Genomic DNA, 13,943 nt, shown 5'->3' on the forward strand with positions numbered 1-13,943 from the left:
CTTGTACCTTCTCACTAATTCCTTCCAGACTGAAAAAGAAGTGTTTTCAACAAAAACAACTGAAAATAAAGAAAAAATCGCGAACGCTCCCCTAGACCCGCTTGTCAGTTTGTCCAGTGCGTGGAACATCGGTGCCTCGAAACAGAAACTGTTCCTGTGTCATCAGAGCCAAATTTAGAAAGGAGACAAGATCTCAGTTTGGGGAAGTTTCTGAGGCTGCTGGTAACTGTTGCCTCATTAGTCACCACAGATGGCGTGTTGCAAAGGAGAGGCGGCCGGTGTCCAGGCGGCGTCCCTGCTGCCGGGGCCCCAGGTCATCTCCCAGCGGTTTGATCATTTATTTCAAAGAAGATTCCTGTATTTGTTGACTTCTGCTTCCAGTGTTCTCCACATTGTCTGTCTTTGTGAACGGCTTTTAAAATGCAAAGCACAAGAGGCAGGTGTCCGTCTCTCTCACACACACACCTCAGCACTGTGTGTGAACTGGCGGCTCCCTCGGTCTTTGGCCACGTTTTAGACACCAAACCCCGTGGTTCCTTGTGGCAGCTGTGACACGTCGCTGTTCACCTCAAGTTTAAACCTTTTCCATTGTTAATCTGCGTCCCTAAAAGTGGCGATAAAAGCAGGCGGGTACCTCTCCAATCCAGGCACTCTTATTTTACGAAGTACTTGCTTGCCGAAGACCACAGCTTACTTTTTACAGCTTCACTTAACAATGTGACATTTGGGACATTCCCTAATTAATGCCGACTCTCTGGACCGCTGGGGTGTTTGTGGAGCCTGCGACGTCACCTCTGGCAAATCTGCAGCTCAGACGAAGGTGAGAGGACACTCACGTCCGACCAGCACCTCCGCGTGGGCCCTGCTGTTCTGAGCAGACGACGGGCGTTGCGCCAAAGGCATGTAAACTGTAGAGGCTGTACACAAAAACGAAATTCCAGAAATCTGCAGGCAGCCTCTTAATCCGAAATGACGTTGGCTGCCCAGCTCTAATACAATGGATTTAGCCGGCAGATCTGACTAGTATCTAGGTTCTCCCGAGGTGCGAGGCACCTGCTGCGCAGTACTTGTCGGTGCAGCGGAAAACTGAAAGGTTTCTCTCACCACTGCTGAAGGGGCGTGCAGAGGAACGGAGAGGCGAGTTTCTTCCTGGCCCCTGCTGTACTTCCTGGCTCCGAAATCTGGACGAAGGGCTCGCTGCGACTTCTACAACCCTTTAGACCATAAACGGTCTGACTGGGGGCTCAGCTGGGGACGTGGTGTCCGGAATGCCTCCCAGCCCCCAGGTGAAGCGAAGTTCTGACAACCACACAGGAGGACGCCTGAAGACACACTCTACTCTCAGATACTGCATTTGCAATTCACACAATAAACCCTTCAAGTAGAAGGCTTATGTTAACCGGGGAGTCACATAAGCCAACTGACTTGCATCAAACTGCAGCTGACCTAACCCGGGAGGGTCTTCTCCGAGCCCGGCTGGGGACACCGCAGGGTCTTCCCGGGTCTGCGTTCCCGTCTGAGCCTGGAGTTGGGGTGTTGTTTTGAAGAAGGGGCTGCGGCCGGCACGTCGGAGCATGTCGCGCATTTCGAAGTCCTCCTGCACGTTGTATACAGGAAATGAGGGTGAGGGGCCGTGACTTCTCCCTCCACTGTCGGCAGGAGTGGGGTGGTTCCAGGTTTGGCCACTGCCTTCTTTCCCTTTTATTTTATTTATTCTGTCAGCTTGAGTTTTTCTAACCTTGGCTTCAGTAACAATTTGGTGGGGAGTGAAGGACAGTGGGGGACACTAGAGGTCGCCCTCTCTGAAGTTAGTGTCAGGAGTGAGACACACGTGCTCTCAGGTGAGGAGACGCAGAAGAACCGAGGGGAAAAGGAAGATCTACATCATTTACCGGGATGTCAAACTGCACCTTGGAGAAGCAACTCATCGTGAAAATCTGGATTAATGAGACAGACGCATGTTCACTCTAAGAGCGTCAGAAACAATTCCAAGACGGGTTTCGTCAAGCTCGGAGAAGCAAGGCCTCCCCCTTGCTCCCGAGACGACCGGGCTCCTGCTCCCAGGACGAGGCCCGGGCAGCCGGGACGACCAGGCCGCGCGGGTCTGGGCAGGCGTCTCCTCCTGTCACCTCCTGTCACCTCCTGCTGGGGGACCAGGGCAGGGTTCAGGAGGTCATGGGACTGCTTCGGCCAGAAATTGCTAGAAATGGCAACAGCAGATTTCACTTGTCTCTATGAGCCCAGGAAACTACCGATTACCAGCTGTCAGATGTTACTTGAGCAAAACATGTGAAATTGCTCTGGGTGCGGGCGTGCGGGGAGAACACCCAGAACGTCCGGCAGAGCCTGGCTTCACCTTCAAGGCTGTGTTCCGGTGACTCCTGACGGGCCGTTTCTGACGCGAGGCTCCACGGCAAACGCTGCGCAAGGAAACCCCGGACCCCCGGGGGAGTTCCTTTATTCTGCCAACGGAACTGCGGGACTGCTCTGTTCGCCCCCCTCCGACTCGCTTCAGCCTCGTTTGGAGCTGGGGCTGATTTACTCGCGGGCGTGTGTGCACGCGTGCGCGGGAGGGGCGGGGCGGGGGCGGGGCGGGGGCGGGGCGGGGCTCCTGCCCACAGTCCTGTTTTCCTTTGTGGAGGCGCCCTCCTGTGGCCACGGAAAATATTGCGCCACAAAAGAGCAACTTCCCACACAGACGGGGCCTTGGACAAAGAAAAACCCCCTCCAAGCTGCGCGGATACGCGGAGTTTTCAGAAAATACCGGCGCGGGGTTTTAAGAGTTGGGAAGCTGCCGGATCACGGCACCGAAACTGCACTCTCCGCGCCTGCGCGAGCAGGGCCCGCGGGACAGGGATGCGCCCGGGGCGGTGGCCGCGCCCCGCGGGCTCCCCCTACAGGACGCCGGGCCAGACCGCAGGCCCTCGGCTGGACGGCCTCTGCGAGCTCCTCCCAGGCTCGGGGCGGGACCCTCTCCCTGCGGAGGGCACGGGGTCTTGGGGGGCCGGACGCAGCAGTGGCAAGGAGCAGGGGGGCGCCTGCGGCCTGGGTGGTCCTACACCCAGCGCTGCTTCTCCCCTCGCCTGTTCCGCCCGGAGGTCGTCCAGATGGCTCTGAATCCCGGGTTCTCCTCCTGACCCCCTCCTGGGTGACACCCGCAGGGGACGAGGGTGGGAGGCCTCGCACAGGCTGCTGGCCGGCTGCTGCCAGAGGCTGGGTCCTGGGGATGAGGGCCAAGCAGAGGGACACCCAGAGCCAAGGGGGACCTGCCTGGAGTCAGTGGTCAGTCAGGCCACGGGTGACCCTCGAGGCTGCCAGACAGACGTCACTGGTCCTGAAGGAGCGACCATCTCCTGGGAGCGTGTGAGCATCTGGAAGACCCCCCTTGGCTCCTGCTGCTCCATGTCCAAACTCAGGCCTGAGCTCCAGGGACCTGCCCTGGTGCCCATTCACCCTGGTTCTCCGACACTGGGAGGGGCGCTCACGGGGTGGACCAGGATGGACGTGGTCCTCAGATGGGCAGACCCAGCGCGGCCCATCCACCAGGGCCACCAGAGTACAAGCCGCACGGGGGCGGCAGGAAGGCAGCTCAGCCGCCTCTCCTCAGGCTGCCCAAGTCCAGGCCAGGCCCGCCCTGCGGGCAGAGCACCAAGCCCTGGTTGCCCTGGAAGCGGCCTGGCCCCCTCCCACGGGTTCCTCTCGCCTGGACCCCCTGCCCACCTCCGTCCCCCACCAGCAGGTGCCCTCCTTCCACACCAATGTCGAGCCCTGGGCCAGGGCCTGACGAGGCAGGACAGGGGGGTCACCTTGCCTGTGGATGGCACGTCTGTCTGGTCTGGAGGCCAGGGCTGCCGCTCGCTCAGTGGTGCCCCCACGAGCCCACCTGGCTCACACTGGACACACCGAGTGTGTGCTGGGTGAGGGCGGGTGACGGTGGCCCTATCCACGCCCAGCGGCCCCTCCTCCACTAGGCCAGTGGGCGGGGAAGGGGCTGAGGGGCACAGGGGCACCGGGGGAGGGAGGAGTCCTGGGGCCACCTGGCCTCTGCTGGTCCTTTGAGGTCAGACCTGCGGTTCCTCGCGCCTGGCTTCCTCAGGGACTGGGGGGCACGGGGACTCGGGGGGGCTGTGCTGCCTTCTTACCCTCCTAGTACCGCCCGCGGGTTCTTCCCAAAGGACTTCAAGGTTTGATAACAAACGGACCCCCCCGTCATGGCACAGACACCCCCGCCGTGGCGGTCACTTCTGGGGCCCACGTGCCCTCCTGAGGGAGGCTGTCACGGGCCAGGGCTCCATGCCACGTCTCCGTCTGTGTCACATGTGCGCACCAGGCCCAGCTCAGCACCCAGAACCACCCGAGTCCTGGAATGACCCTTGGTGAAATGTGTGCTCATTACGATCACCAACATTGTCTCCCATGGACCGACAGGACGTGAGCCCCCGGGGGCCCCGGGCTGGGGCTGCAACAGACAGAACACAGGAAAGGGCTTCTAGCCTGGGGGTTGGTGGTGAGTAACGAAAGTGACTGGTCACCCTGGTGTCACAGAGGCGGCCAGAGAGAAGACTGGTCGTTCTGAGGACCGGGAACCAGGGCGGACGCCATCTATCAGGCTTTCTCTGTACAATCTGTACTTCAGGGATCCAGAGAGGACCTGGAAAAATTCGCCTTCGCCGAATTCCAGGGGAGAATGCAGAGCAGTCACGGGGCGCCCGTGAGGACCAAGGAGCACCAGGAGGGGCCGTCCCAGGTGGGTGACGACCCCCGAGCCCACACATCAACCTGATCAACCTGAGGCCAAATGACCCCCAAGAGGACAGTCTCTGGGCGGCAGGACCAGATGGTGAGGAAGTGGGGAAGGGGCCGTGGGCGCCCTTGGAGGTCTCGGCTCCAGCTTCGGGCAGAAACCGCCCCTGAAGCCGTCAGGGAGACCAGGACCACCAGCGAGGGCGGAGACGCAAACTGGGTTCCAGGCCTGGTGAGTCCGCGGTCTCCCCACTGCCAAACAACTTTCAAAGGTAAAAAATAAACAAATCAGTCAGGTGTGGTTTCCACTGCCACGGTCCCACTTTTTTAAGGCTCCAGCAACAGTCCGGCAGTGTCCCTGTGGATGGTGCCACGTCACTTTCCTGGTTCTCGTGCTACCCACCCCTGGGGGCTGGGGCGGCACTCACCTGGCACGCGGCAGGATTTCCTGTGAAAGTACAAGCATCTCTAGAAGGACGTTTCAAAGTATTTGCTTCAGTGAGTTCTGAAGCCCCTAACCAGCCTCAGGGGAGGGATGAGGGACTGAGGGGCGGCTCCCTGCAGCCCAGCAGGCTCGTCCCCGAAGGGCCTCCTGGGGGAAGGAGCTGCGGCTGGAGGCTGGGCCCTGATCCTGCCGCCCCCACCCCGTCCTCCACCCCCTCGGTGCTTGCCCAGCACCCCCAGGAAGGACCCCGGGGAAGATCACAAGGCAACGCAGAAGGCCCCCTCCTCTCTGCGTCACCCAGACCCCCCGAGAGCCTGCGCAGGGCTGCGGGCCCGCTCAGGCCAGCCCCCCACCCCCCGGCCCCAACACGTGGTCCATGGAGCAGACTCTCCAGCAGGAGGCAGGGCCGGTGGACAGACCGCCCACCGCTACCTCTGCCCCTCTCCTCACCTGTGACCAGGGGCCTCTCCCACTCACTCAGGAGCTGCCCCACCGCGGGGGCATGTGAAGGCGTGGGGGCCCAGACGACCCTGGGGGCTCTAACAGCATCCCTGACACTGTCCTGTCCCAGGTGACCAGCCTCGAGGATGGCGACATTTTCCCACATGGGGTCACCTCCCTCCCTGGTCCCACACAGGGAAGTTCTAGGGTGTGAGCAACTGACAGGGGGCTCTAAGTCCTGAGGGACCTTCCCCTTGTGGCCGCGGACGTGGCCTTGTCTCGCCGGGCCCGAGTCCAGCACATCCGGGACGGGGCCTGAGGGACGCCTCTCATCCCCCGTGCTTCCCGCTGGTGACCGTCAGGCTGCTGGTCTCCCACAACGAACGCGCAGTGGGAAGGGCAGCTTTAGAACGACGACGTCTCCACCCTCCAGGAACGCACCTCAGCTCCAGCCTTTAGCCCCCAAAACGTCACTGTGTCTCTCACTGAAACGACGGAGAAGAAGCCGTTCCTCTGCCCACTAGTAACTGCAGCCTCCTGGCGTCTGCAAATGACGGCAAGGGAGCGTGAGTCAATGCGCTTGCACTTTATTGACGCGGGGGGCACTGAAAACCCACGATGCTTCCATGGTTGCGTTTTCCACACCAAGCATTAAACCCTGTCCACTCTTCCCCCGAGTCCGCACCGCCTCCTGCCACCACCCGGCCTTCAAACACAGGGCACGCTCGTTCCTGGCTTCCACGCCCGCGGTGCTGCCGCGAGGGCCGTGCCCCAGGTGCCCAGTTCCAACACTGCAGGGTCAAAGCTGCCACCACTTAAAAAAGCTGCCAGTGTCTGAGAGCAAAGGGAGGGGGACCCCGGGGGCCTGACCGCAGGTGGCAGGCGGGCGGGGAGGGGGGCAGCACGGGGTCCAGTCGCCCTGGCGGGAGGGAGGGGAGGAGGCACGTCCCGCAGAGAAGTAACCGCGGGAAGCTGTCCAGGGCGCAGTGGCCCCGAGGAGCCGGCACTGGCTGAGCACAGCTACCCAGGTGCAGGGAGTTTGTCGAACCTCCAGCAGGACCGGAGCTGAGAGCCAGGGTGGTGTGGCCAGACCGAACTCTGTAGAACCCCGTGCACACGCCCAGAACAGCTATGGGTCCAAGAGACGTGGGATAACTCCAGCTGCATCTGGACCCCCTGGAGAGGATTAAAATTAAAACCACAAACACGAGGATGACCACACGCCTGACGTGACCGGCCAGGGGCCACCGTGAGGGTCTGGCTCCTGAAACCAAGGAACGGCCGCCCATGTTCAGGAGGCACCTCTACATTCCCTACGCTGCACTGGAGTCTAGAGGCAAGCGCTGCGGCCAGCAGGAGAGGAGGTCGCTCCACGAACACGCACACGCCGTCCGTCCTGGGCACACAGCTAAAGCTACAAGCGTCTTGGCACTGCGCGCCGGGGGAGCGGGGAGGCGCCCCCGGCGCAGAGCCGGGGAGGAGAGGCAGGGACGGCCCGGGTGGCTCCGCGTCCCACCACCGCCACCCGTAGGCCCCTCCCCGCCTCTGCCAGCGCGTCCCCCGCGCCGTGAGCAGGTGTGGTCTCGGGACGTGGAGAAGCAGGTGCCACTACCTAACGCGCGCGCACGGCCACGGAGCGGCCCGTCTAGAGGTGCCCTTTGGTCGACTTCTTCTTCTTCGACTCCTCCTTCTGCTTCTGCTTCTTCCTCTTGCCACCTTCTCTGAATCCTAAGGAAACAGGCGTGTGAAACACTGGGCAGGAGCAGCTGCTTCCCCACCGAGAGGCAAACACCCCCCAGGTCAGAAGACACACCGGTCACGCCCCCTTCCACCTGGTCCGCACCCAAGCTCAGGGAAAACGGGGACTCACGCAGAGCTTCAACACAACCCAAAGAGCGCCACAGCCCCGCAGAGCCGCCCCTGCCCGCCACCCCCGCGGCCCGGCCGCGGGCTCCAGGCTCGACGTGGCTGAGGCCTTTCGTCCCCCATGTCATGTGCCTGCCTGGAGCCCACGGACAAAGGAGCCAGCGTGACCCGCTCGCCCTCCAGTGGTTCTGTCCCGGAGCCAGCCATCCACACGAGGGCTGGGACGCAGGGAAGCGCAATGCTGACCTTGGGTCACAAAAGATCCACGGGGTGGCCTGCCTGGACCCGGCCTGGACCACTGCACTTAACACACACGGGCCCCAAGCCTGCTGGAAAGATTGCCTGAAGGCACTGCCAGGATTTTAAACTTGATGGCGCCCCTCTGGAGCAGACACACACGGAGGGCAGGACCCTCACGCATCCATGCCGGGGCCTCCGGTCCTCACAGAACGGCAGTCCCCGGCGGGCTGGGCCTGGTGGCGGTCAGGTGGGCGCCTCCAGCCAATCCATAACGGCCCGCGACGCCTGTGACCCATGGGGTCAAGGGAGACGCACGTGCCTTGGATACCGCAGGGCTGCAGGTGCCCCCGCCCGCCAGCCTTCCCACCGACTCAAACCTCACACACACGTGCTTGCCGCGGCCCCGGCTGACGTGTCCCGAGGGCTCCGTGAGGCCTGCGTGTCCTGCCCACCTCCCTCGCAGCTCGGAGGCCATCCGCCCATCAGGAGCCGTCAAGGCCATGGGCTTAGGGAAGTGGCCCCGACAAAGGGTCTGGCTCACGAGAGGGAGAGGACGATGGCCTCTCTTCCCCCACCGGGCTCAGCTACATGCACAACAAGCCAACAAGAAGGAGGGCAGCACCTGCCAACGTACCAGCATCCACAGACTCCCGAGGTCCCTGTCCCTGCGACTGGGCTGCCCCTGGGCCAGGCCAGGCCCCACGGAGGCACTGGCAGGCCCGGTGACGTGCTCCCTCCTCCCACCTGGGCCCCACACCTGTCTCTGGTCATGAAATCCTACCACCTGACCCAGAAGGGACCTGGAAGCTCTGGGGACGCAGAGGGCAGAGCTGGGGCTCAGCCGTCCTCCCAGCCACGGCGCCTCCGGGGAGACCGCCTGCTGTCACAGCACAAGGCGGTGGGAGTCAATTCCTCACTCAAATTTCTTATTTAAACGCCACATCTGCAACAAGACACCTTCAATTTTAAGACACAGAAAAATAACCGCGGACAAACTAAAGGAATTCAGCATAAATGACAGGATTCCAGGGTACGTCCCACCGGGCAGGTGCCAGTCCTGTGCGTCTGGGGCGCCCGGGGGACACCGACCGGCCCGGCTACAGACCCGAAGGCAGGCACCAGTGTGGAAACCACCTCTCCTCTGCCCCTCCCCGCTTCAGGGACCGCTGCGGTCCAGGGAGCAGCCTCCAGGTGGCAGTGCCTCCCGTCACCAAGGACAGTCCTCGGATCTGAGCTACGAAGAGCAGTGCCGCTTATCCTGAGAGCCGGCTGTCAGCAGGAAACCTCCACCTTCTGGAAGGTCAGCGTGTGGTGGAAACTACCCCAGGGTGACGCGCGTGAGCCCTGCGCACGACCTGCACTGGTACCCGAGGCCTCAAGTCGGGGGGGAACGGAGTGTCTGGGGACATGGCGGGCCCCCGGCCACACGCGTCACACAAATCTCAGGGGGAGTCAGTGCAAACCCGGACAGACCTGCTGCTGCGCCACCACCAGGGCGGCCGGGCCACGTCGCTAACCTCCCAGACAAACGCAGCCGAGATTCCAGCCCAAAGAAATCACAGGTGCTTCTGGGAAGAGAAGCAAGCAAGCAAAACCGCAGCTTCCTTCCTGCAAACCGACAGGACCGCCGTGCAGCGGCCACGGCTCCACCACCCGGAGCAGAGGCTGTCAGGCTGCGGGAGCCAGGCACGCGGCCCACCGTCCAGCAGAACCAGGCGGTGCTTTCTCACAATGCGCCATGTTTAGGCAAAACCCACGTCTTTAACTCTTTGGTGACTTCACCCAGACACTCCTTTGAAGGCCTCATGACTTGATTTCAAAGGAAACAAGAAACGAGGTTGACTCGGCAGCCCTCAGAGCCCGCCGGCTGCGCTCCGCCACCACCCGCCACAGGCAGGGGTTCAGCAGGAGCCAAGTCCGTCCCTCGCCCGTGTGAGGATTCGAGCGGCTCCTAAGTCAGCTGGGCCTCCCCACTCAGAAACAAAACCTGGTAGGGCCCTGGGGGTAAAACTGACAAAACCCCGCGATTTCAGAAAGCGGCAGCACCTTCTGCTCTTCCTGCAAACCCCTGCTCCCGGGGTCCCCCGGCAGCGCCGCCACCCCGGGACCCATGGCAACAGGGCCTTCAGCTGGCAGCCCAGCCCGAGCCCCACTCCCTCGTCCTGCTCCAGGGGCCGGCGGACCCTGCTCCTGCGACTGGGACTTCCCACCTAGCGTCCTTCCAACCGGAGGGACGCAGCCGTTACGTCACTGCTGGAAGGTCACCTGTTTGGGGAGACTGAGGCACAGCCCTGCCCTCACCAAGGCCACCCCCAGAGCGGCCAGCCCCGGGAGCTGACCACAAAGCCGGGGGAGCGTCCGCACACCTATTCAAGGCAGAACAAGTTTCCGCTGAACTCACACAGCCCTTCCAATCACCTCTACTCTTCATTTAATCACACAGGAAAAGGCCGTTTCTGCCCATCTGCCTTTGCCGGCTGGCTCCCCGGCAGCCGGTGGCCAGGTCTGCACCCTTCCGCGGGGCTCCGCGCCCCGGCTGGAAGCCCAGGATGTGCGCCTTCAGGGGGACGCAGGGCACACTTCCTTTGGTCCTGCTCAGAGCCCGACACACACCTCTGCTGCACCTGAGAAGGGCTGGAAGGGGCTTCGTGCAACGGAGCTCCCACAGGAAGTTCTGGAGGAGGGACAGGCTTCATCCCGGGAGGTCCTTGCCCAGAGGCACCGCCCATCCCAGGCCCACAGAACCGGCCTCCAGCACGCACCGAGACGCCGGCCTGACGCGGGACCAAGGACGGACGCACACCTCACAACCTGCCGTGGTCACCCTGGACACTCCCAGCGCTGAGAACCAGGACACAGACGCTTCAAACTGACGGATAATTCACACTAAATCACTGCGGCCTTTCAACTCAGCCAGGGTCAAGCCTACGTGCACAGCCACACCACCACGCCGGCAGAGATAATCCAGAAACTCCTATGGGGAATTCGCTTAGAAGACCCACCTGGGCTCTCTAAGAAACTGTGCGCCAAGACGCAGGAAGGGGGCAGAGCTGGGGCCCCGGAGACCCAGGGCAGCGAGCGCCCAGGGCACCGGGGGAGCGGTGAGCGCCCAGGGCACCCAGCGGGGGGCCTCCCCTGGTGAAAGCGTGGTCAGCACCCGTCCAGTGGACGGCAGGCCCCCTCGGCGGGTGTGAGGCCGAGCTTTCAACTCAACACAAAGGCGGGGAGCAGCACAAAGGCGGTGGTGGGGCCCCCAGTCTACAAGAAAAGATCCCCAGTAGTGAGCCGAAAGCTACAGAAAGGAGCGTCGCATGTGAACACAGCACCTGCCGTCTTCCACCCACCAAGAGAGACTGCACCCGCTTTAATGGGGGGTCTGGGGAGGGGAGGCGCCTCCCCCTGCCGCAGCCCTCAGGTCAGGACGCAGCAGCACAGGAGCGACTTCTGTCCTCTCGGGGCCGGGGCTGGGGTTGGGGTTGGGGCCGGGGCTGGGGCTGGGGCCGGGGCCGGAGCTGGGGCCGGAGCTGGGGCCGAGGTGGTGGGGGCCGAGGTGGCGGGGATGGGCGGCTCCCGGTGCACACCTGCCGAGAACACAGAGGGGGGCTCCCAGCTGCCGGTGGCCCAGGGACGGCCTGGCTCGTCCTCGTCATCACCAACGTAGTGGGATGCGTGTTTGGGCAGAGAGGCGGGCCGGTATGACCTCAGTGAGCGAGCGCTGGTGCTGGCGGGCTGGAAGGGCAGCGCGCTCTGGCCTCGTCGCCGACACTCCTCCTCGAAGGCGTCCTCGTCGGCCACACCTGAAAGCACAGGACAGAGACGCACGTCAGGTTCTCCTACCCGACCTGGACACAGATGGGGCCACCACCCCCACCGCCACCATGGCCCCGCAGCAGCAAAGGAGGGCATCGCCTCACTCCCCCCACCGCTCTGCTGGGGCCTGGACTCGCCTTCCGGGGAGCAGCCGCTCCCCACCAACCCTCAGCACACGTTAGTGGGTCTGAGAGAGAGAGGGTGTCCTCTCGGAACCACGGTCAGGCTGGACCAACCGCCACAGTCGCATCGTCAGAGTCAGCCCAGGAGCCCCCGGCAGGAAGGGCTCCGGACTGTTGGCCTCCCCCGTAGGCAGCTTTGGCTCCGGGACCCGCACGCGGTGCTGAAACGAGCCTGGGGTGGGGGCAGCGGCCGTGGGCCCTGCGGCCCGCCCGCACCAGGCGCCTGCCACACCAGAAACACCGCCAAGGACCACCTCACCGCTCGCAGGCCCGTGCTTCTGCTGGGCTTTTGAAACCAGGAGTTCTGCAGGTTAGGCGGGATGCTGGGGATGGACTCCAACACAGCGGTAACGTTCACCGAGAGGGTCAGCGCCTTTCTCTTGAGACGTTTTGATGGCCAGTCACGTGGCGGAACGTGAGAAAGGCGCTGCTGGAAGTCCAGTAACGAGATGGCAAGCCCACCCGTCTGCTGGGTGGGCGCAGCGGCACCCTTCCTGGGCCCCTGGACACTCGGCTCCATGTGTGCAGGGGGCGGGGGGTCCCAAACACCACGGCAGCCAGAGCCTCGAAGCCTGAGCCCAAGCAAATGAGCCGGAAGGGTCACCTCCTCGTGGAGTGTGAACCGAGGCTGGACGCCTGCGTGAGCTCTTCCTCTGCCCCCTGTGCAGGGGCCCCTCCACTCCTGCCTCCCCCGACCACTAGGCAGACCTGGTCGGGGAGGTGCTCCTGAAATGAGGCGTTTGTTACGAGAGACCTGCACTCACGGGGCTCCTACACTCACAGCTGCCTGTGCTGCACACGTCGGCCCCGAGTGCCAGGCTGGGCGCGGGGAAGAGGTGCGGGGCCGCCCCTCCACCTCACCACACACCCGCACGCACGGCCCACCTGCACACCACACCTGCTCGGGCCCCGGCGTCCCCCCTCCGCCGGGTGCGCTGTCCGAGTCCCACCACCCACACCACAGAGCAGTTCGCGCCTGAGACCCCGGGGAGCCCATAACCTGGGTGGGGCCTGCGATGCAGACTCAGTTTCTGCTCCGGGACGGGCCACGCCTTATACAACCCAAGTGCCCCCATCAGGGAACAGCATTCTGGGGCTGGCGGAGAGCTGGCCTCCAGGCCACAGACCAGTCACAACCCCAACCCTCAAATAGAAGGGAGACGCGTTATCTGTGGACCCACGGAGGCCCTAAGGCTGGGAGGGAGGCCTGGCGCTCCGTGCCCAGGGCCTTGGCAGCCACCACGTCAGATGCCCTGTCCTCAGTAGCCCTCCTGAGGACCACTGGCCGCCCCCACTGCGGGTCCTCAAAGTCAAAGGCCAGGCTGAAGAAACAGGCCCCGGGCCCGGCTGTCACTCCAGCCTCAAGCAAGCCCTCCACCTGGGCGTGTGCTCCGTGGGCCCAGCCTCGCCCCCAGTGTGACTGCTGAGGAAGGGGCCACAGGCTTTGGAATGAACACGCCTGTTTGCCTGCAGGAGGGCGGTGTGTAGGGCGGCTCCTGGGGCAGGGGCACTCAGGGCTGCAAAGTCTAACACCCACACGTGGGCCCCGTCTGATTCCCAGATACATGGAGCCCTTTCAAGGGAGTGGGACCCATGGAGCTGGGTCCAGGAGGTCACTGCCGTGGAGACCTGACATCAAACCTGCACTTGAAGCAGAAAGCAGGGAGGCGCTGGCGTCTCAGCATGACCCCAGCCCACGCTCAGCTTCTCCCCACCTTGGATGGAAGAGGACCTGGACCCTGTACGGGGAGGGGCTGTGGAGACTCCCGGGGGCCTGAGGCCGAGCAGTGGTCCACTCCCTGGTGGTTCAGATGATTTCAGGGTGACACCTTTGGGGCACAGGACACGCTGGCACGTTTGATCTGAGAAGGGGGGTGACCACAATGGCCCTAGACTTGGAGGAGGCAGGGGCCTGAGGGCCATTTTCAGCGGCTTCACTCACCTCACCTGCAGCGAGGTCCGCACCTCAGGTCACCCCAAACCCACGGGTGCCCGTCAGCTGTTCAGGGAGACCCGCCTCCACATCCCCCATGTGCAGCCGTGGCTCCGCCGAGACTCACCTCCCATGGCGGAGCGCGAGGCTGGTCTGTCCCGCCGCTCGCCTGCGCTTCTCCGGGATGGTCTCCGGGAGCCAGAGTGCGGGCGGGGAGGTCCCCCCGGCCGTGCTGTCACCCCAGGCACACCGGCCCATCGCCTGGCTCAGCTGCCAGCTTCCT

At 63.4% G+C, this 13,943-nt stretch overlaps 1 protein-coding gene across 3 annotated transcripts in view; it reads right to left on the reverse strand.

Moving 5' to 3' along the window:
* Window positions 1-6,195: 6,195 nt before the first annotated feature.
* The window catches only part of DNAJB6 (DnaJ heat shock protein family (Hsp40) member B6), a 60,578-nt gene continuing 52,830 nt past the window's right edge, over window positions 6,196-13,943 (reverse strand). For 2 of the 3 annotated variants that reach the window (XM_072964050.1, XM_072964048.1), the window contains exons 9-10: window positions 11,317-11,532; window positions 6,196-7,357 (exon numbers count right to left, since the gene is read on the reverse strand). In XM_072964050.1, coding sequence (XP_072820151.1) covers window positions 7,275-7,357; window positions 11,317-11,532 — 299 coding nt within the window. In that variant the 3' untranslated portion in view covers window positions 6,196-7,274. The remainder of the gene's footprint in view (window positions 7,358-11,316; window positions 11,533-13,943) is intronic. The other variant, XM_072964049.1, reaches the window with a different exon arrangement.

This window comes from Vicugna pacos, chromosome 7 (genome assembly GCF_048564905.1).
Source record: "Vicugna pacos chromosome 7, VicPac4, whole genome shotgun sequence".
Taxonomy (NCBI): Eukaryota; Metazoa; Chordata; class Mammalia; order Artiodactyla; family Camelidae; genus Vicugna; species Vicugna pacos.